The sequence below is a fragment of the Neodiprion lecontei genome, chromosome 5, assembly GCF_021901455.1.
Source record: "Neodiprion lecontei isolate iyNeoLeco1 chromosome 5, iyNeoLeco1.1, whole genome shotgun sequence".
Lineage (NCBI taxonomy): Eukaryota > Metazoa > Arthropoda > Insecta > Hymenoptera > Diprionidae > Neodiprion > Neodiprion lecontei.
Window position 1 is genome coordinate 21,194,799 of NC_060264.1, and position 23,202 is coordinate 21,218,000.

At 38.2% G+C, this 23,202-nt stretch overlaps 1 protein-coding gene and 2 long non-coding RNA genes across 8 annotated transcripts in view; 2 read left to right on the forward strand and 1 right to left on the reverse strand.

Annotated features, from left to right (window-relative positions):
- The window catches only part of LOC107223124 (histone demethylase UTY), a 62,158-nt gene that overhangs the window by 24,976 nt on the left and 13,980 nt on the right, over positions 1-23,202 (reverse strand). For 2 of the 5 annotated variants that reach the window (XM_046740699.1, XM_046740698.1), the window contains exon 2: positions 21,577-22,067. The exons of 1 other annotated variant lie outside the window; for it this stretch is intronic. Coding sequence is in view for 1 of the 4 variants with exons in the window: in XM_046740697.1 (XP_046596653.1) it covers positions 2,151-2,206 (56 nt within the window). In the remaining 3 variants the exon portion in view is untranslated. Of the gene's footprint in view, positions 1-2,150; positions 2,222-5,449; positions 5,472-21,576; positions 22,068-23,202 lie in introns of those variants that run through there. 2 more of the 5 variants (XM_015662712.2, XM_046740697.1) reach the window with 2 other exon arrangements.
- Positions 2,508-3,266, forward strand: LOC124294629. Of its 2 annotated transcripts, none has more exons than XR_006904553.1 (3): positions 2,508-2,790; positions 2,910-3,071; positions 3,165-3,266. It is a non-coding gene; the product is annotated as an uncharacterized LOC124294629 (long non-coding RNA). The 2 variants fall into 2 exon arrangements; XR_006904552.1 differs by having other exon boundaries at positions 2,508-2,673.
- Positions 18,806-21,434, forward strand: LOC124294632. The gene is made up of 2 exons (XR_006904556.1): positions 18,806-19,103; positions 20,403-21,434. It is a non-coding gene; the product is annotated as an uncharacterized LOC124294632 (long non-coding RNA).

The following is a 23,202-nucleotide window of genomic DNA, read 5'->3' on the forward strand; positions in this document are numbered from 1 at the left end:
TAACAATAATTATAGTCAAGTGTGATAATCGTACAATCTCAAACAAATTTTTATCCTACTGCTCGTTAGATACAAAAAGAGAAGCGCAAATGTTATGATAAACGGATCCAATTGTTACAACGATCAATGAAAAGTTGGATAATACTGTTTACGACATCTCCAGCAGTGCTATTGTTTGTACCAAGGATGATGAAGGCGACCGAAACAACATCCCTATTTATGTACTGGAAGTGATTTTTGGCAAATTTTAATGATACGAGCCAAGATATCATCAATCTAGGAAAAGGTTTTACGATTAGAACGGTGAAAATGACGCATCTGATTCTAAAGTATCAGAGGTCATTTTTTGTTCACCATTGTGGTCTGCAAAGATCGGTCAAAAAAAATGTCCCAACAAGTTGTCTCCTTGGTGGTTAAGAATATATTTTTCTAAATACAGTTCCACGGATATTCGTCAACGATCACATTTCCGCGTTACAACTATTCTGTACTATAAAATTTCGCGAGTGTTTTTCGGGCAATACGTGATACCTGATCAGCGAGCAAATTGAGCGCAAAAACGTTGGAGTTGGAAAAAAAATCATCAAAATTTGAGCAGTGAACGTTCAGTTTGTAAAACATTTCTCAAACTGTTGATACCTTCACTTACGTTATCGAATTATCTCAGATTCATTTCACAAGCATTCATCGTACGAGCAGATATGTCGTTTGGATTCGCGATCACGATCACTGGGGTAAATAACAACGCCGGTGATTTTCTAAACTGTTTCGTGACTTTCCTCAACGTTCGATTCCTCCCTGGTGCTGCTGACATAAATATAGGTACTTCAGGGCGCAAGATGCACTGCGAGCATCAAGACAAGAATCAAGACATTAGGAAATAACCTGCACGCGGTTAACCGGATGCCGTAGGTGAGCGCTGATAAGGTCAATTAAGCAGTTTAGCGCTGCACCCGCGCCCATAGTTGTTAGGGTGTTCCATGCTGCTGCTTATGGTGGTGCGGTGCAAAGCAGTACACGCATCAATGTTGTAACTACCAAAGCCACGTGCGTGGTGCATGCCGCTACGTAGTTACGTGTATAATGTATAAGCACACGATGTAGTACATAATCTTAAATCTGAAACGCTAGTCTCAACACCCTTCCTCGCCCTCCCCCCCCCCCCCCCCCCCAACTCTTGACCGAAAATTAATTCAAGGGGGAAAGAAAAAAAAAAAAAAAAAGGGAGACCCGAAACAAAACTACTCCTTGTATACACTGATTGAGAGAGAAATTTTTAGTTCCGGTTACCGCTCGGTCCTTGACTATTTTCATTTTTTACCACAATCGAAATATATAGTTCTAGATAGAAAATGAAAATTAGTTTTGTAGCTGTTACCAGAAACTCTGGTATCCGTTACTATTCTTTCTCATTACGGTCACTGTTACTATTTTTTCTTGTAACTGTTGCGAAAATTTAATGCTTGTGCAAGAATAAATTGACGTTAAAGCCTTGTTTAGCTAAAAAAAAGTACTGTAAACCGTACAAACTGATTTTGCGTTGCAATTAACAAAAGAAGAACGATTTTTTCTTAACGATACCTGTTTGACCGAAATTTTCTAATTACTGTAACAAATGAAATTTTTCTCAGTGTATGGATTACAAATTCAGATAATATTGTCTTTTGAGAATATTCCGGTCTATCGAATCAACTCTAATATCGAACGGAACATTATGCAGAATGCTGATATAAAGCTGATTTCCTTTTTGATTAACGATACGCTTTTTGGACACGATTAAATTTATTTCAAAAATATCAAGAAATCTGGTGAAATCGGAGAAGTGCTTTGACGTTTTGACATTCGTAAAAAAGCACTCTAAGCACCGCAAAGGTTGGTTGCAATTTGCCAACGTGAAACGAACCGACTAACCATTAACCGAACGAAGTGTGTACGTATCAGGTTATATCTTTACATACATGAAGCTTGATACCTACATAGGTATGTAAGGAAGAAAATTGGTGCCAAAGGTAAAAGGTGTGGGTAGATAGACGGAAGGCAGTAAGTCGGTCCACAGACAGACAACCAACCAACGAACCAATGCGGAATGAGGAATGAAGAATGAAGAATGAGGAATGAGGCATTCACGCGTTGAGCAATAAGGAACAAACTCTTTTTGCACCACGCATCGAGGAGTCGGTTGGCATATGCCTAATATTATATGCATATCCGTCTATAGATATGCACAAGCTTCCATCGTTCAGCGTGTCTTAAATGCGAATGAGTGTGAGACCACGAACACGGAGGTACTGTACTGCCCAACTGACGACCACCACTACCACTACCACTGCCACTACCACTACCACTACCACTACCACTACCACTACCACTACCGCCACCACTACCACTACTACTACTACTACTACTGTTGCTGGTGGTACTGCTGACTGCGTTGAGCGCTTGGGCACTCTGACCCAGATTTGAACCACCACCTCCACTTCTCGTGTTTGTTAGTTGTAAGAATTGCTGGTCTGCAGTAGCAGCACTATCCATCCACCATCATGCCAGAATGTGGCCTTCCGCGTGTTTTGTATCCGTCGTCGTCGTGACGTCTACTACTACCATACATAAAACATACATTACACATCGTGTGTTGCCCGAGTATTCAATGCCCGTAGCTATGACTTGTAGAGGGTGAGACTTTTGAGGAAATCCTATACAATTAACGATTTTACCTATGGAAATTTTGGGATAGCGGAATTTCGACACATGTTTGGTTAACAGTTCCAATTTCGTTGACTCCTGTAGACGGTAATTTGGTGTCAATCTAATTAACAGTGTCTGACGACAATCTTACAAATGTTGGAATTTACCACGAAAAAATTTCCATGTCAGTCCATATTTTCTACAAATAAGGCACTGTGTTTCAGGTACTTGGGAATATTACGGTATGAGGATGTGGCAGGTTTACGGTCCAGAAAAAACAACGGTCAAAAGAAGAATGATTTTCTAAATTAAGACTGTACAAGTGCAGCTGAGGTCAATCGAGACGAACAAGGTTAAAACAATGTCCTTCTTCAATGGACCACAAAGTAAAACAACTTATACAACATCCGTATGAGTTTCGTACGTTAAACTAATGCTTTATTTTTGAATATATCTCTGTTATCAAAAATTATTTTCAGGTGATTTAGATAGAATTTATCTACCGCCAAAATGAGTTACGTATTATCTATGGAAATCGGAAGAATTGTACGAATTAAGCATTAATAAACGGTGTTCGATAACGTGCCTTGTCTCAGGTTGTCAGTTATTCAATTATATGGACAAAAAATTTCACTGTTCAATTTTTTCCTACACCAGAGGAACAGTTTTTTGAATAATTTCATCAATTTTCATTCGTTGATTGATTCCGAGCCTTGGATAGTTCGAAATTTTTCCATTTAGACAAATTTTCAACTGGACTTTGCACCTGCTACACATTCTTAATACCGAGTGATTAACGCACAAAGAATAATAATAAGTCGAGTGATTGACGATTAAAATCAAAAAATTTTGTAATTTAAAACGAAATTTCAAGACACGATTAAGAGGCCCGTATTATAACACTGACAATGAGAAGAATGTCTCGCTCTACGTGTTTATGACGTGGCAAAGCCACGTATGTACCTACGACAAAGGCGTTTGTCTTACTTTTTAAGCTTATAGGAAGTGGAAGCGATACTCGCGGTTGTTGCAACAAGCTGGCTCACACTTTATATCATGCCTAGTATAACAAGCTGCATTATACCTGCATAGGCAGCCTACTGAGAACCGTCACTTTCAAACTGCATCGCTGCAGTTACGACACAGAAACAGATTAAACGTGTGTATGTATGGTGTAATGTTCTTGTATACGTACGGAGACGATGTTCACCTCCAAGTATTCTATGTGTGACGTATAGCTAGGAGTGTGCGCAACGTTATTATAGCTGCCTACGGCCTTCGTCGTCGCATAACCGCAATTGCAAAAGTACAACGCTGCTGCATATAACGTCATTGCTGCTGCAACGGGAAACAATATATCTAATACGTGCAACGCTCGTTGCGCACCGGTTTCGAGATCCGTGATCGCAAATCTAATCTCAGAACTTGAGAATTCCATTGTTTCAGAGGCGACGTAACAAAACGTCATCCGATTTTATCGAAGTTCGATACAAGTTTACAAATTTCGAGCTCAGTAATCGGGAATCTGAAATCTGAAATCAGATTCTAAATATTCACAGTTTCAGGCGTAATAATAATATCGCAAGTGACCAAAATACATTCGATTTTCTCGGAGATCGGTGATTTGCAGAGGTAAACATCAGCGATCATATTGATAAAGTGAGAATTTCAAAACTCTTAGTTTCAAATCGAAGATGGTAAGTCAAGTGATAACATATGTATATATATATATATTTGATTGGGTATATTAAAGATCAATAACCTATAGATTTTAAGACCGATAGTCGTAAATACAACACATTATGTCAAACTTCACAGTTCGAGAGTCGAAATCGTGAACCAAGTTGTAAACGATGTATTCAATTTTCTCAGGAATGGGTAAATTGCCGATTTCGAGATCGTTAATCTTAAATCTGTCGCTCAGATTTCAAAATCTACTATTTCAGATCGAACGTGACGGGCTAAAAATAACGACGATCGTTAACTTGCAGATTTTAACACGGAATAATCGTGAATATGACACAGGGGTTCGAACTTGTCGGTTCGAGAGCCGTAATCGCGAGCGATTAAAAATTGGTTTCATTTTCCCAAAGATCAATAACTTGCTGATTTCAAAATCGTTAGAAACGGTGAATCTGGAATCGGCATTAAAAATTTACGATTAAAAATCATAGGCAGCGGATCAACAAAGAACCCAAAAGAAGCATTCGATTTTTCGATATATCGGTAACTTTTCATTTCCCCTTTATACCGTCCGTTATAAATCCCCGATATCGTACACCGTAAAATCGTCAAAAATAATCATTGTATTCGTATTTATTTGCGGTTGCGTTGAACGGAAGTAAGATCTCGCCGGAAATCCTTCTCCTCGTCCCTTTTCCTCAAGAATCGAGGAGGAACGGTACACGTGCACACGTGTAGTAAAACTACATCGTTTGTTCAGACAGGTAGAAGTTTCTCTAAGGAAACCCGATGTGCAGCTTGAGAGGGCGTTCTCTTTCGTTTCTTTCTGCCAACACGGCCAAACTCCGTACAGACACAAAGGTATCCGTGCTCGTGAAGTAACCGGAATGGTGGCGTTGCATTCGACGAGGACGCCACGCGGTGCATCGACTTCCAGGTGTGTGTATGTGTGTGTGTGTGTGTGTGTGTTTGTGTTTGTAGCAGTGCCACACCGAACACTTTCGGAGTCCAGCTGGTCGTTCGGCGCTGAACAGCTGCCCACATCCTGTTCTCACAAACGCGTCCATGTTGTTATACCTACCTATGCGACAGGGCTGCTGCCACCGCCACTTCCACCTCTCAATGACGACGACGACGATCACAGGACGGCGTTTCCTCTTCCCGACGGTGCTGCTGTTGCAGCAGCCAACAGCGGTAGACGAGGGTTAGCGAGCATCCTTTGTGTCAAAGCCCCACAATTTTAAACCGCATGCATCGCACGCAAACACCTTGTGATTTGCCTTATTTTTTTTCTTTCTTTTTTTTTTTTTATCGATGCACCTCATCTGCACGTGAGATCTGTGACAAATGGATACGTGTATGACTGGTTCAAGTGCAATATTTATCCAATATGTACCGTGATAGCATTATCATAGTTTTGATTCAGTTTCCGTTTTATACTTCACTTTGTCAGAGTGTCAAACCTGATAAAAACTAATCGGCTCAACGGATTTTTCAGTTGTGTCAGAATTGGCTGATGAGAAACGAATCCTCGCTAGTCGAGTTTTAAATAATTTTACACACTTTTACTTTGAAAATTGTAAAATAATTGAAAAAACAAATCACTGGTAAACTGACAGTTAAATTTATAGGCAGATAAACGAATGAAAATTGATAATAACCCACATTAAAAGTCTAATTGTGGGTTATAACCGTTGAACATTCCTCACAATATTGAGAAAAAAATAATAATAAACGAATTTCTTCATGAAAATACATTTTGGCACCATCCAGAATTCTGTTACACAAAAGAAAAGAATATTATCTCACGAGATTGCAAAAGCCCTTTGCTGGTGGGATTTCACGAATCATCGAATATTCGTTCAGTTATCGACGAAGTTATGGACCAACCTTAACAGGTCACTTGGGGGTGAATTTCATGCCGAAAATTTTTCAAACTCCTCGTAAAGTCCCTTATTCGTGGAAACAGGCCTCATGGCGCCATTCTTCATGCGAAAAAAAGTCCTTTTCTTTGTCATTTTTGGCACTTTCTTTAACTTTGCCAATGTTTTACAATATTTAAACAATCAATTTCGGTTAGGAAAACAGATGGAGCTTTTTCTGCGATCTTCAAACAATACCCAGAAATCTTTCTGTAGATTTTTAAAACTCACGTTTGAAGCAAAATAACAAGTTCGGGGTAAATTTCACCCAGTCTGACCTTGGTGCGATTCTACCGAGGTGTGACCTACTAGGGTCAACTGAATATGCCATCGGTAAATTTTAAATGTTCTAACCGCGATTTTCGCCAACCGATGATCACCCGAATTACTGAAAAAAAAATCGCCTGTTGAGACCACTGCACTTCAAAATCCGACGATTCCAACAAAGGGTTTGGTTCCCATTAACCAACGAACATGGCATCCGGACAACTGCAGAATTGCAATTATGTACCGTATGTAACGACTGCTGTTCGTTATATAATTGCATTGGCTGGCCGTAGCGCGTAATCTCCGGACTGGCAAGCCGCATCGAATGGTCATATCGTTGGCGTCGTGTCCATGTCGTCGTGAATTGAATGCGGGTCAGACGAGTGAGTGAGGTAAGCAGATGCGTCGCTGCCGGTGCACCAGCTAGCCAGCAAGCAACCAGCACGTGCCCCAACAGGTGTTTCTTCATCCATAAAGGATGACCAAAAATCTCTTGCTCCTTTTTTTTTTTTTTTAAGTTTTATCGAGGAGTGGCCAAGCCTGGCGACTGACTGACTGACTGACTGACTGACTGACTGACTGAATGACTGCATCCGGCAGTGAGTCTCTCAGGCAGTCTCTTATCTAGGCACTTATCGCATGACTGCAGCGCTGCTTTTCGTAGCGGAGCCCATGATCAGGTTCCTTTTTCTCCACCGTTGTATGTATCGTTCGTGTACAAGGTGTTAACTTGGTGGTTCATCATTTTCATTTTTATTACTTAACACGCAACACAGAGAATAAAATTATAGTCGGCTTTTATTGTGGTGTTGTCCTCATTACGCTATGTGAACAACTTTCCTCTAAGGAATAAAGAAACACTGCAGTATAGGAATTAGTTTGCGGTGTGGATTCCGGTGCTTTCAAGTTACCTAAATTTCGGAGTTACTCAGTTTTACACTTCCTTAACGTCGTTCGTTTACTTCGTGAACAATGAATCAAGTGGCATAACTAGATTGTCTTGATTGTGTCTATAATCGAAATTTTCTACACTGAAACTCTTGGGAGTTTGTTGGATCGATCCTGCGACCGTAGAATGTAGATAATAGAATGGAACTTTAGGAATCTGAAAGAGAAAAGGTAATGTGACGTGATGTGTAAGGAGGCGATATACGTCTCGTGCACAGTACAATCCAACAGTGTGGTATATACTATACACACTCGTCATCCGAAACATAAATTCTTTGCTGCTTCTTTTTTCTTCTTTAATTTCATGTCTAGGATCTCTGTCGAATTTTCTGAAGATAAGCTAAGTACGCTTTAACTTCGGTTAGATTCGGTTGAGTAACATTGCACGACTCCAGTAAACTTCAGTCAGGTTCGATCAATGTTCTCTGACCTAGGTGTACCGTAGTCCAACTTCGATTATCTTCGGTTATACGTTACCATTTAATTTGAGGTCAATTGTGGTCAACTTCTTTCAACTTCGGTCCAACTTCGGTTGGCTCATGATTATATCTAATGTTAATTCTTTCCAATTAAATCACTACAGGATATGTATGCAGGATTATTTTGAAGGGTTTCCGCCGCGACCATTATCCACCACCACCACCGCCACCACCACAACCACCACCACCATCACCACCACCATCACCCACCCACCATAAGCAGGATCGCCGCCTTCGCGCAGACTCCGACCTTGACGTCCTTGGCGTCTAGATTAACGACGACGAGACCCGGGCACGGAATTCAAGAACAAAGGGCTAAGCATACTCGGCGAATTAGAAATCACGGGGCACTATAGAACATAATAAGAGAAAAAGAAGAGACCGTTTCCATTCGTCGAGTTTAGATTATAACGGTCATGTCCAGTTATATAAGTATAGTCCGTTCGTCATAGCACGACTAGAACACGGTGCCAAGAGATCAAGCGACTTGTCTATGCGAGGTGTTGTGTATCGGTAGGTACATTCATTGATCATACCGTACGCGCAAAAATTCTGATTCATTCAGCTTCCCAAATACTCAAGGTCACGGGAATAAAGTCACCGTTACTTTTGCCTTTAAGTGCTACGCCAGTCTCGCTTTCAATCCAACTATCGAAAGGAGAACTCAGAAAATTATACCGAAGTGAAAACGATTCACAAGATGATATTTTTTTTAGAGGGTTCGTTGTAACTTTATTTTGACCTCACTAAACCGAGCGAAGATTATTACAATTCGTGGATAATTTATTATTTCATCGAAGTGAGCTCGTGACTTTTGAGACAGTCAGTGAAAAACCCATCAAATTATTGGAATGTTTGAGATACACAGAATGTCATCAGGCTAAAGTTCCTTCGGTTGGTTAGCAATACAATTATCGTTTGTTCCGATTAGATTCCGATTTCACTGGACTGTCGGTTCATTTCCGTAATTATAAAGGTAATTGATGGGTAAAACCATAAAGACGATATTCCCATAGTCTGGATAAATAAATTTACGATCGTGTCAACCAGACGACGGAATATTCACCCCTTGCGGAACGCATGGAGGGATGTTTCGAAACGAAGCAAACTACTTTACAGCAGAGGATGGATCCTCCGATCACCATGATTTGCAGGCTGAGCTCCAGCGCACCTCGGGCTATGGGATGCCATAACAATGCAGCCCAGTCATCGGTTGCTGCCTCCTCCGCACAGACTGCAACGCACAGACTGCAACTAAAATCTCTGAACTACGGCGACGGCGAAGACGAAGACCACATCGTTGTGGTAGTGAACGATATGGGAGGGTGTGAGTTACGTGAGCTCCCAGGGACCATGGACCATGGACCAGTATTTAGGTTCTCGGAATTCCCAGACTGCAAGAGAGCTGAGAAGAGAAGAGGAGAGCAGAGCAAAGCAAAGCTAAGCGAAGCGAAACGGAGAGCAGAACGAACCTACTCCGACATTCGGAGTCCCTCTCGTCTCCTTTCCTGTTCACATCTTTTCACTTCACACGTTTTCATCACGTCCTCGTATGGAAAATTAGTGTCTATTTAGAAACCTTTGCCAGAATATCTAAAAGAACTATAGATACCTGCAGTAATCATCAGGTCTCGCAGTTAATTAGGGTTGTATCAGGCGTACAGTCCATTCGAAAAGTGTCAGAACGGAACGATATTCCGACTCACAATAAGCTTGAAATCAATCAACGAATGAGATTCTGATGAGTTTTGTCAGAAAACTATCATTTTGGATATGAAAAAACTGAAAAAAAATTAAAACTATGAAGATTGATCGAAATGGTTCGGTACCTAATTAATAATCTATAACCGATTACATTGTCAATCATTTTTTGCTAGTGTCAATTTTGTATAGAACTCTATATAAATCAGCTGGCATGTATTCTCGATAACATGAATACATTTTTACAGAAAGAGCTAGTTCATTATATTCAAACTGTATCGGTTTTTTATACGTTCTTTTTTTACGTAAACTGAGAGTCCAGACTATTCATGGACAATTTATTATTTAACAATAAAAATTATAGCTACAATTTAGTGAAATTTGATGTACGGTACAGTGTTTCAATCAAGAAAAAAAATTGAATAGTATGTCACTAAATTTGTTAATAACTTAGTTCATTCCGTCAAAATCTGTATGTACTTGATTGACCTCAGTTGCAAAATTGTTCAGTCTTAATTTCGTAATCCTTCCTTTCTGAGATGATTTTCTGACTGTAACTCTGACACATATTCTCAATCCTCAATCCATTACGCCGGATGCCTCCTATGTATAACACTGGTATCACATCGGGGTCGCTAAAGACTCCACGTCAACGGAGATATCGATGCAAATAAGTTCAAAAAATTCTGAGATACTCTTTAACTATGACATTTCAAAGCAAATTAGTTATCTTTAGCAAAATAAAACTTTGAATATGAAAAAAAATTCATAAAACAACATACCGAAAAACGAATTATTCTACTCAATATATCATAACTCGCTGAATTTTCAATATTTTCAGCTAAAAGTTGATTGTGCAACTCTCAAGACACAGATATTGAAAAGTATGAAGTTAGTGCGCAAAGAAAAAAAGGCATTTGTTTGAGTGAGTGAAGTTGAATTTTTGGAAAAGTAATGAATTAACGATGTCTCATTATTTGTCTTGGATCAAATCGGATGATTTTGGATGTTTTTCACATGAAATTTACAGTGAAGATGCTGTGGGGGTGAATTTGACGCCGGTATGAAGCATAAGGGTTAATCTCGTAGTGAAGATTTCATCTTAAACCCTGCAGCAGATTATTCAATAATAGTACCACTTCATGTCGAGTATTACATTGCGTTCAACTTACCAAGTGACTTACTGGCTGGCCTTAGTGTAAAATCACTGTCTCAAATGTCGGATCAACTCATAACAGTCACAGTCTGAACTCCCACTAAATTTTTAACTTCCCGTTTCTCCGTTTTCGGAGAAAAAAGGAAGTTACTGTAATCACCACGAAAATGAAAAGTTTAGTTTTAACTACATCTCGACGTTTCAAGATCTAGAGAATCACCTCCGACCATTTCGGATGGACGTACGTGTGTGTGTGTATGCATGTATGCACGTATGTATGTGATCAATTTTTTTTTTGTCCGACAATATCTCAAGAACAAGTGACTAGATTTCCATAATTTTGATCTCAATCGACGCGGCTTTTCCAAACTTAGAATTGATTAGATTTTGGCTTTGATTGGTTCGGTCCTTTTTTAATTATCTGAATAACAAATTTCCAAAAAACAAAATAAAAATGTACCGAGTACCGAGTTTCATCCCAATCGAATGACTTACTGGATTTCGGTCCGCCATTTTGACTTTGGGAAATCTAATTCCGGATTCGTAATCGACGATATAGTATAATCGTTAAACTTTGCCCGCGGTAAGCTTGTTAAATAGTGTCACAATCCGTTCGGTATTTTGTCTCAATGTGTTGTATAATTACAAATGTTCAAAACGCACAATACTGATTCACTCTTCAGAAGATCATCAACGAATTGCAATATTACCGAAAGATTTATTGTTCGAAGAAACTTGATCGACTGGAAAATTTCAGATACATATTAAATTGGATATAACTGAATCGGACCGCACATTTACTCATTCTATACCTCGGAACAGTGAATCTCTTCTACCGTGTCGTTGGAAATTTGAAACGAAAAGGTTTGGGGGCCCTTTTCAAGGTCGCCGGAGGCACTTATTACCTTCGCCATTTCGTTTCCTGCGGCAGGGTGCTTTACGGAGGTTGTTTCTAAACGGCCTGATGCACTTAGTGCAGCTGCATGCCGGGGTTGGTGGTTGGATTTTCAGGTCGGGTTGGCGGAGCCGAGAAGTTCTATGTATACCTACGCGAGACGAGCTGAAGGCTCGCAGTTTTCTTCGACCGACCGACTACCTACTAAAACGAACCGTTTTACTTTCCATTCTGCTGGCACGGGTGTGTTGATCTTCTTCCATCCATTTATATAATGAAAGTAAACCGATCATCAAGGACATGAATTTTGGGGAGAATTGACCGATTTGCAATTTACGCAAAAATCAAAATCTGGAAAACTGTTTTTTTTTTTTTTATTATTTTCGTGATCTAAGAATCAAAATGACCCAACAAAAAGTCATGAAAGAATCTTTGGTGACCAGAATCAATTCACTGTGAATTCACCAATTTCTAGAAGATTAAAGTATACGAGTGCAGACAGAAAACGAGAGAAATTTACTTCCTAGGTGTGTATAATTTTACATTCTTAGATGATATTCTTCTGGCTTCTTTGTTCAAATGACATAACCGAATTGTTCAATAAGGAGTTCAACATTCGTTATAGCATTGATAATGAGAATTATAGAACACAATTACAGATTATTGTTATTGTTATATTCCCAAAAACACCCTAAATATGTATATAGTCAACTATAAGATTTATCGCTTCAATCGAAAGCCACGTGTATGGAAAAAAAAATCACCTCAATTTGCTGATCAAATCATAACAATACTCAATTCAACATTGCCACTTAGATAACATGTATAACAATTGGTATAATGATTATTGTTATATTATTATTCTTGTTATGGTTATGCAAGATCTGTTTACCGGCCCATAATTCAAAAACGACTAGCCAAACCAATCCCCCAAGTTTTATTTTTTTTCCAGAACCAGCTTGTACAGTCTTCCGATCCACGGTTTAAAGCTAAAGCTCTGTTGAAGCCTTTGGAAATATATTCGTGACTTGTATTAGCACCATATTACAACCAAACTCTCAACCCTTCAATGTCTTCAATATATCATCACTCTGCATCGATTGATTAACTGATTTATTTATGATTTTTGGAAATGCAAAAACGAGAACTTTGAAAAACTTCCTCCTTCCATCAATTTATCCTATTTCGTTCAAATATTTACTGTTATTTTTATTTGAGGTTTTCAAAGTGAGAAAATTGTCAGTTGAAGAGCAACGGTGTTTCACGACGGTACAGTTTTTATTTAAATTTTTTCACTTCACTAGCTCGTATAAAATTATGATACATGCAAAAAAAAAAAAAAAATGCCTGATCCATCACTGATGCAGACGAGTAGAAAAAAAAAAATCGAAGAAGAAAGACCGATCAGAAATATAATATCAAAGCTATAAACATTGAATTAAAAATTTCTTTTTATTCCTGCACGTTATCGTTGATATTATTATTAATATAACTTTTCTCAATCAGGACCAATGAATGAAAAAAAAAAATAAATAATAATTGACGTTAAAAACAGGAGAGAGAAAAGAACCGCGCCGACGAGTTACACGTGCGATTGAGAACCGTTTAAGTTTGAAAACCTCTGTTGGTACAATCGAGACCGCGGGACCAGAATGGCTGGATAGAATTTTTGGGGACAGGGAACCAGAGAGTGAGATAGAGAGATAGAGAAAGAGAGAGAGAGTCTGAACCGGGTCAATACTCGTAACGTCCGTTCCTCTTTAAGACGTTGCGTCTCGTCTGCCGTGGCGGGTCGGAGGATCGAGGGTTGGGTTGATGTTGAGGGGCGGCATTCGGGGTTCGGCGTGACCCACGCACCCTGTAGGGGTTGCTGGCTGGCTGCCGAGCACTCGGTTCTACGCTACCAGCCTACGTGCTCCGAGGCACGTAAGCCAGACAGCAGTGCGGAGCCTACTCGGCGCATCAGCAGCGACGCCGGGTGGCGAATTCTGGCAACTCGGAGTCCCAGGCCGGGAAAATTCGGGTTTTCACTATGTTAGTTAACACGCGAGGGGTTGAAAAACTTCAAATTTTATGCTATACACCGCTCGCCAAGTCTAGTTGTTAAATCATTTGAAATTTTTAATGTCACATGCATTAAATATTACCAATTTTTTTTACCTGCTCTCGTAAAGTCATTTGAAATCAACTGAAATCTTTGAAATTGCACGACTCCCCGGAGTTCTGTATCAAATAATACGAAATTTTGTTTGAAATCATCTGAAATGTTTAAAATCATATCAAATCCCTGAGATCCGATAGTGAAGTCGTGCAAAATCATTGGAAATCTTCTTGAATCATATTGATCGAAATCATATTGAAATTACTCCAAATTTTACGCGAATTACTGTGAAATTTTTTTAAATACTGTAGTAAAATTATTTCAAACCATCTGGAATTCCTAAAACCCTATGTGAGGGCTTTGGATATCATCTGAAATTCTCATTTAAGATCATTTGAAATCATTTGAAATCATCTCAAATCTATAAATTGTTTTTAAATCACCTGAAACGTGATCGTGATACTCGTACAACAGCCTTTGAACACCGGTACAACTGTAAGAAAATCTGATCCAAGTAAAACAATCGTTCTTGATTGTATACGTATGCAATATCAGTTGTTAATTTGAAATTTTTCGAGAATTTTTATATTAATTAACACGGTTCGTGATTAGTTCGTTACACTTTTTCAGGACCGCTTCACGAGCGCAACGAAAAAGAGAAAAGAGAAATGGAAAGAAGATATTGAGGAATAAGTTGCCGGAAGGAGAAGACGCGTTGGCGTTCTTTCTTCTCGCCGTTTTCTTTCATTCGCCACCCCAAGCAATGCGCATTGAAAGATGCGCCAGGTGTTGTACTTTCGTTGTCCTACTATTGCTGCTGTTGCAGTGGAAAAGTTGCAACGGAAAGGTGGTTGAAAACTTGAAAAGCGATGTAGAAAGAATTCGTGAAAAATGTATCGATGACAATGAAGGATTACCGAGAAGATCAGTTTTTTCTTTCGTGTTCTTTATTTCTACCCATTATAATGCTACTCCATGAATTATTGAATCTACGCTGCACGTTATACCGTTTTCGTTTCACGAAAAATTCATGATGGACCTGATCAAATTCCCCGCAATCTCGTCGAATCTGACCCAATAATCTCGATCTGTATTTCGCACTTGGATGAATAAATCAGGGTGAAATTTTTTAAGCGCACGTGTGATCATCGCGGCGACCATTTTGAAAATACGATGATAGATCTGCGTTGACGGGTTCATTTTATAATGTAAATTAGCATACTTCGATTATTATTTTTTTTTTTTTTTTTCATATACGTGTTACGAGATTATCAAAATTGCGAAATAAAAATTAATTTTTTACACTCATCTACCGTTAAAATGTCTCACAAAACTTCGATTACACAAGTATGAATGATCCCTTTGCATCATAAATTATATATTGCTTACACTAAATCGAAATAAACTCTCTGAACGCATCGATGGGGTAAAAAAAAAAGCAAAAAACTTTCCTCACTAATCGTAAGTAAGATACAATTGGACAGGGTAGTTCTAATTTCTTTATACAAAGAAAAGCAAAAATAACAAAAACACAGGAAAAACATAGAAACCGAGTTGAATAAAAAAAAAAAAAAAAAAATCCCCACTGGTATCGAAAGTGCATTTATATTTTATTTTTTTTTTCTTTCCGATTCGTTTAGTATTTTCGAAAACGTAACTAGAATTGACGGAAATAAATTAAATGAATCTATCTAGTTGTGCAGTGTTACGAATAATGCTGAATTATATGCGCAGCGATTGCAATCGAGTCTCGCTAATACAGTCTGGCTCTAGAAGCAATCTCTCTTTCTCTCTCTCTCTCTTTTGTAACAATACACAATAGATGAAGAGGGAGAGAGAGAGGGAGAGTGAAATCTCCCCCTTCTAATCACCGCCCGCTTGCCTGCGCATATTGCAGAAGAGTTCGGTTCGTCACGATGATGCAGCATGGTAGGTACAGAAAAAAGGAGAAGGTGAAGGGGGAGAAGATTTAGGGGAAGGGCCATGCAAAGGGTAAGGTTGTGTGTGCATAGGGCGTTTATATCGCACTGCTGCTGCTGCTGCTGCTGCTGCTGCATGTGGGATAGAAAAAGAAGAATAGAGCAGAGGAGATGAGCGTGTGAAAAAGAAAAAAAAAAAACGAATTGAAAAAGGGTTGAAGCGAGGAGAGGAGAGAGACTAACCCCTGAGGGGTTATAAAATCATTGTTCGATTCGCTATTCCCTGTACTGCATAATATATTCTCATATTCGGTATGTGTTAGTTAACCTGCAATATTCTAAGCCACAGCATAGCCCCTGTTTCATTTGTTGAAAGAGAAGTTTGGTCAATTCAAGGAAAAAACAAAAACAAAAAAACATTGAGCAATGAAGAAGAATTTTACTCGAAATAAATAAAATTTTCTCTTAACATTATTTAAATTACACGGCAGAAAACACAAGTGAAATATACACTGTACGAGTATTTTGAATTTTTCATTCATCGATAAATACTTTCTTTCTTTTTCTTTTTTTTTTTTCGTTCCTAGTGGATTATTTTCGACATAACAAACAAACGAACAAAAAAAAAAAAAAAATAACAACGAAAAAAAGTAATCATTTATTTTGTTCGGTCAAAACAAAAAAACACTTATTCAACGTCGTGTATGATGTGCTTTTTTGTTTTTTAATTTGACCTTTCAAGTTAGTGAAATTTATGAAATCCCAACTTCAAGGAGGACAAAAAAAAAAAACACCGATAACCATAAAAGAACAAAAAAATAAATACCTATAATGGTATATGACTGAACAAATAAACGATTCTAACTGTCAAGCAGAAAAAATGTACAGGTAGTTTGGTGCTCGAAAAGGAAATGTAAGAAATATTAGAACTAAAAGAAGAAGAAGAAGAAGCATAAAAAGAGATGTAATATCCCACTGGACTTGGGTTTCACTTCCCCTCTCTCCTTTTTCCGCTCCTTAACTGACCCTTTGAAGTGGCTTTATACATATACGTATACGTATATGTATTGTACAGAGGAAAAGAGCGAAGAGAAGTTTTAGTGGGTTGTATTTTCTCTGGTTTTTACTTCATTTTATTTTCATTCATTTTCTTCGTTTTTTTTTTTTTTTTTTAGCTCACTGCTTTTTCGTGGGGGTGTGTGTGAAAAGGGCCCAAAGGCCCTCGACTGACCCTGACAGTTCAACAGCCCTGTATAGTGATATACCGAGTGTTGTGCGTGCCTCCTAAACGGTCTCCATATAAGGCATTCCGTGCCAATTCTAGAGGGTAAAGTCTAGAATTCTACACAGACTAAATTTTTTTATCTTACATTTTCCGAGTAATTGTGTCACATAAGTGAGATATTAAACTCCCTGAATTTAAAAACGATTAATGCATATCGAGATGAACAATATCATTGAATTAACATGTATAGTGGATTACGTATTAGTTAAAGTCCGTTCGAAAATGAATACAATAATAACAAAAAACGAAAACTAAAACTAAAAATTGAAAACTCAACTAAAATTGTTACATTTTAAATTCACTTGAAATTGGCAAAATTCGTATAAAATGAATAACGCAAATTAGTAGGTAAAATCTCCACGAAAATGAAATATCAAAGCTTATGGAAATTGATATGGAATGATGCCAAAAAATGTAATGAATCAAAGACATTTAAGGTTGGACGATGGTCGAATTGACATGGAATACCTCGTATATTGTCTGATAAAAAAAACAACGTATGACTGCTCTAGGAAATCGTTGTATGAGTATTTTGACTTGTGGATTTGGGAACGAATTCACAACTGACCCCCGAACATGAAAATAATTCACTAATTCCGAAGATGGCCGTTGCGAAATTGTTAAAAATTGGTTAATGCTAATTCGCGTGCACTATCTGCCTGTAACTGTTCGGATAAGTTGTTGCATACGAACGTTGACTTGTAAATTTAGAAACGTATTCAGTCCTTTTATCCCGAAACTTAAAGACGATTTGCGATTACGGGACATGATCAATTTTTTAAACAATTTAGCAATTAACAATTATTATTCATTTGTCAAAACTCATTTTCAAGTTTCGGGATCAATACTGAATACGTTTCTAAATTTACAAGTCAAAATTCGTATTCAACAACTTTTCCGAACATCAGGTAGGTCTCGGCACGCGAATTAGTGATAAGCAATTTTTAACAATTTTGCAACGGGCATCCCCGGAATTGGTCAATCATTTCCAAGTTCGAGTGTCAGTTCTGAATTCGTTCCCAAATCGACAAGGCAAATTTGCATGCAACGATTGTCTAGATCAGTCATAGCGCATCTCCGCGCATGCGTTTTGCTTCTGGCGTCCGACGATACGAGCGTCAGCGGTGCTCAATCACGTGCTGCGCGTAGCCGCTAATTTCAGCTTTGTAGGTGTACGTGGACTTCGATACTTGGACATACATACCGGGACAATCTCTTGAAACTTGAAAATCAACCGCGCATGCTCGAGTTTTATCGGCTGTTCGTGCAGACTGACCATCCCGAGTTTTCAACTGTCAAACTGTTTCTGGCGGCGATGTAGTTGACACGAATTTTCGAGGTTAGAATCTCAAGTAATTGAGCTAGTGGCTCGGAAAGGTTTGGTAAGCATTTGTTATTGGGTCGGAAAGTTGATTCTTCAAAGAACGGTCGGAATTTAATGCTTACGCTCTTTGAAAATTCCAACGTACACATTTTGCGTACGTTGGCCGGCCTGCATCGCAGACAAAAATATCGCTGCGGGAAGATTTCGCCGACCAATGGAGATTGAATTATTTGGCGCATGCGCGGTTGATTTTCAAGTTTCAAGATATTGTCCCGGTATATACATACGTCAACGTCGACATCGCGGTTCACACAACTTCTATTTCAAATTTCTTGGTTTCCAAAGACTTTACATATACGTATGTTATAACCTCTGTGTGCACGGATGTTTACGGAGAGGTTCGTTCGCTTATGCATGCCTACATGCACGTTGTGCGTACATATATGCGCAAGGCGTACAAGATCTGTTATATGCGTCCCCATACACATGCATCAAACTGCAAGTTGTGAAATACCAAGGTTTCTCCTCCTCCGCTTCTCCGCTCCGCCATTCCTTTTTCCTCTCCTCCTCCTCAACCTCATCTTCAACGGAGGAGGAAGGAAGCGGAGAGGCACCGTTACTCGTAATACCCTGCAAGTCTTCTGATGCGCAACCGACTTGCTGGCTAGCTGTACGCAAGCCGCCGTCTTGCAAGCATCTCGCATTGTCGTATTTCTCATCTATTATTATCCGTAATACGTACGTACCCACCCACACACATTGTAACACACTTGCACGATATTTCGTACACATACGTATGTCTTGTTATTGCAGAATGCATCTATAAATTATAGGTATGTTTTAGGATACGTAGAAAGTTTTTAAATAAATTTTCAGACACGTCGATGAAGATATTATTTGTTTCTTCGCCTTCTCAGAATTATTATTGTTATTGTTGTTGTCGTTATCATCATCATTATCATCATCATCATCGCCGGTGTCATTATTATTATTATTCTCATTATTATCGATCTATACTGTAACCCAAACTGGACTCTTCGCGTAGAGTTTATTCATTTCACGTCTGGTTTCTTAGTTTCGCAAAATCAAAACTGAAATTGGGACATTTTTATCATTTTTCCAGGGTACCAATTTCGTCAAGTTATTTCGACGGTTCAATTATTCGACACATATTAATATATATGCACACATATTTGCGATCTTTGAGTATGAAATTTAGCAATTATTCACGATTGGGAACCGCGATTTTTCAATTCTGCAATTTTACAGTACATAATTTCGTCGATTAATTTTTCACAATTCGTCTTTTATTCCGTCTTCGGAGCACCATTTGGCAAAACATGTTTTCTGCAGTTGCTTGTTATCACGTCGTTTATATATATATATATATATGTGTAAATACACATAAACATGTATGCAAACACGATACATTACGGGTTGCAGCTGCACGTATGGCAGATATGCAGAAATTGACGTCGGACGAAAATATAACGTAAATGCGCTTTTCTTCGTCGCTAATATTAAACGATATTACAACGCGCATGCAGATATGGCATTAACATTATCATTATATGCCGGAGTTTATACTTGAAATTGAACATACAGAAAAAGAGAGTAACAGAAAAAAATAAACTAATCGTGAGAGTCAAAAAAAAAATCGACAATTATCCTTTTGGGATATGTTCTTTGACGGGCCATTTTCTCGTCCATTAGTATTAGCATTTTTCAGTTGTTTTAATTTTTTATCAGTGTGTTCTAGTTATGTATTATATGGGGCATTCCACGCCCACTCAACCAACGGCGGACCCTCACCGTTTGATTTTGTTCAAATTTTATTATGCAATTGTGCCAACTCGAAAACAGTACCTTGAATTTTTACCGAGTATTTTGAGTGATTTTGTTTTACTTTCGATTATCGAAAACCGACATGCCTTTGGCCGTAATTTAAAAATCTAAATACACTCAACGTTGGTTGAGTTGGTGTAGAATGCCCCGTATGCATATCTATAATATACATATAGTTGGAATTTTATGTAGGTGAAGAAACGAAGGACGAGAAAAGAAGAGGGGAAGAGAGCACACCTGATAAATGCAACGGATACGCGTTGCACGACAGGTACTTGCAACTATCAACTGCTAGCTTCAGAGCGTACGTAGCTCTCGCTTTCACAGCGATTCTGCGCGATGCCGCCGTATTTGTACTCTACATACTTCCTCTCAATAAAATATTTACAACGTGGCGTGGAGCGATGATACTATATACATTTTAAGGAAAGAGAAAAAGACCATTTAAAAAAGCTCCAGCAGTGTTATTCGTACCAATGACATTGAACAAAAATGAAACAACACTTCTACTGTGTGATAGAAATTATTCTGAGCAAATTCGTATGCTGCAAACTTCCAAGATATATCAGCAATTTGAGAAAAGGTTTTACGATTAGTCGTTAGAAATTTTTCAACTCTGGTGCTTTTGATCAGATTTTAATGGTTTTGAACTTTTTTTTGTTCACTATGTAGAGGCCTCCAGAGATTGCCTAAACAAAATTTTGTATAGTCACTTCCAGAGTGGATGAAAATATATTTTTGTACGTACCGTGGAGAAAATATTCGTTATAAATTACACTTGTGCGTTATAACTAGGTCATAATGCAAAATTTCTTTATTGTTTGTCAGACAATTTAGGTATTTGATAAGCTAGAAAAATGAGCTCAAAAACATAGGAATCGAATGAAAAACGCCCAAGTTTGACCATTTTCAACGTTATAATCGTAAAGCATTTTCTCAAATTGTCAATTATATTTGTTCATATCAATTGAATTCGCTTTAAATCATTTCTATCGCATGTGAGGGATGTTGTTTTATTCGTTTTCACAATCACTGGCATAAACAAAAATGCTGGAAATATTTATAACGGTTTTTCCTTTTCTCCAACATTTAATTTAGATATAATATATTCATCAGAAAAATTCTCGTTAATGCTGATACGAGCGAGGGAAATTTCCTCGTTCATAAATATAAAGACAGCGTATTGTGGCAGGATGAGGAAAAAATAAACATCTGTAAAAGCGATTCTTCCGCTCTTTTGATCCCCCCTCCAGTTATGAATACCTATTTTATCATCCTTTTCCTTATCTCACGCGCACTCGCGCACGCAAAAGCGGGAGCGAGTCGTCGACGCAAGCATACGGAAATGATGTCGCTTTCCACTCACCATTTAAAAACCGTTCAAGGTCCCAGCAGCAGCAGATATATCAGAGCATCCGTGGAGCATGGCAGCGGATACACGAAAAACAAACTGATAGACAGAGTGCGTTGACACTGAACAATACAGGAGATACGACACAGTATTTGAGTACCGGCATAAATGCCACGTAATGCACACAGATTTATTATTATATGTATGTCGAGTGTATATTTGCCACGAATCAAATTACCTATCACTGGCTCTGCACTATGATAGAAATCACCCTCTGAGAAGCATCGCTTACAATATTATCCCGCAGTATTTCTATAATCGATATCTTATTGCGGATTTTAAAATAATTTCGGATCACTTGATTTTTAGTGCAATATCCTTAATGCAATAATTACGTATTTGGTTTGATAATTACGTATTTACGTATACCGAAACTTTTGCTCCTTTCAAATCGCTGACGAAAAGCTCTGCGGCTATTCACGAAACTCAAACATCAATCTTCACCACTGAAAATAAATAAGAAACACTCGATCTGTTATTATATATTGTTCTTCATTCATCATGTGTTGTATTTTAAACGCAGGGAATAAGAACACGACGCTCGAGCTCTTACGTGAGAAAGAGAATGAGAAAGAGAAGCAGAAAGATTTTTCTCTCACTGATTCGCACCCGCGAAGAATAAATACGTTAATAAATTAATAAAAAATCACCCCAGATAACCTTGCCAACCCGCCGGAAATTAAAATTGAAACAAAAAGAAAACCATCCAAAACTACGCTTATAATTCTTGAAGAAATGAATATTACTGCGATACAAATCTGTTCAACACTTGTTTCGTATAACAATTATTATCGTACGCTTTGAAAGAAGACCAGAAACGAAAACAAAAATTTTCAACTGCTCGACGTATTCAATAACTTTTTGAAAATCGAACAGACACATAGAGACAACAGGAATGTGATCTTGTTATCGATTTTATTATATCGTTGCCACTGTTATTCCAATTAATCAACAGAGTTTATTTTTGTTTCGTTGTGATTATTCAAGTCTGATATTTTCTTGTTCTCATTTCGCAATACCTGCTTGCCGCGGTTTCTGTTTTCAATTATTATTTGTCAAAACACTCTGTTTTTTATTTCGTTCTAGTTCATCCTCATTTGTCACCAATTTCTTTCTGCCTTGTTCTGAATTTTCAACGGTTTTTTTTAGTTCCTTTCTCGACTTTTTAATTGTGTTTTTGCATCGTTCTTACTTTTCAACACCGACACGTTTGTTTCGTCCCGATAATTCAACGGTTCCTATCTGTTTTGGTCTTATTTTTCGCAACGACCACATCACCACCATTACAGAAAGTCCGAAAATAAATAATAATAATAATGATCTGCGAACGACGATCGGCTGCAACGACTTTGTACCATAATATTGCTTGTACCATCGGTTAAAAAACAAAAAACGACTGATTGAAAAGCTGCGAGAAGAGCAAGATTTAAAATCTTCACGTTCACAAGACAAGCGAATAAGAATCTAAGGTGTGACGCGAGGCGAAGCGAAGAAGTAACGCTATAGCGAAAGCACCGTGAACAACTCCCGCTCGATTCATTAAACTAGAGAGTGTAACTAGTGGTGGTAGCAGTGAGGCAA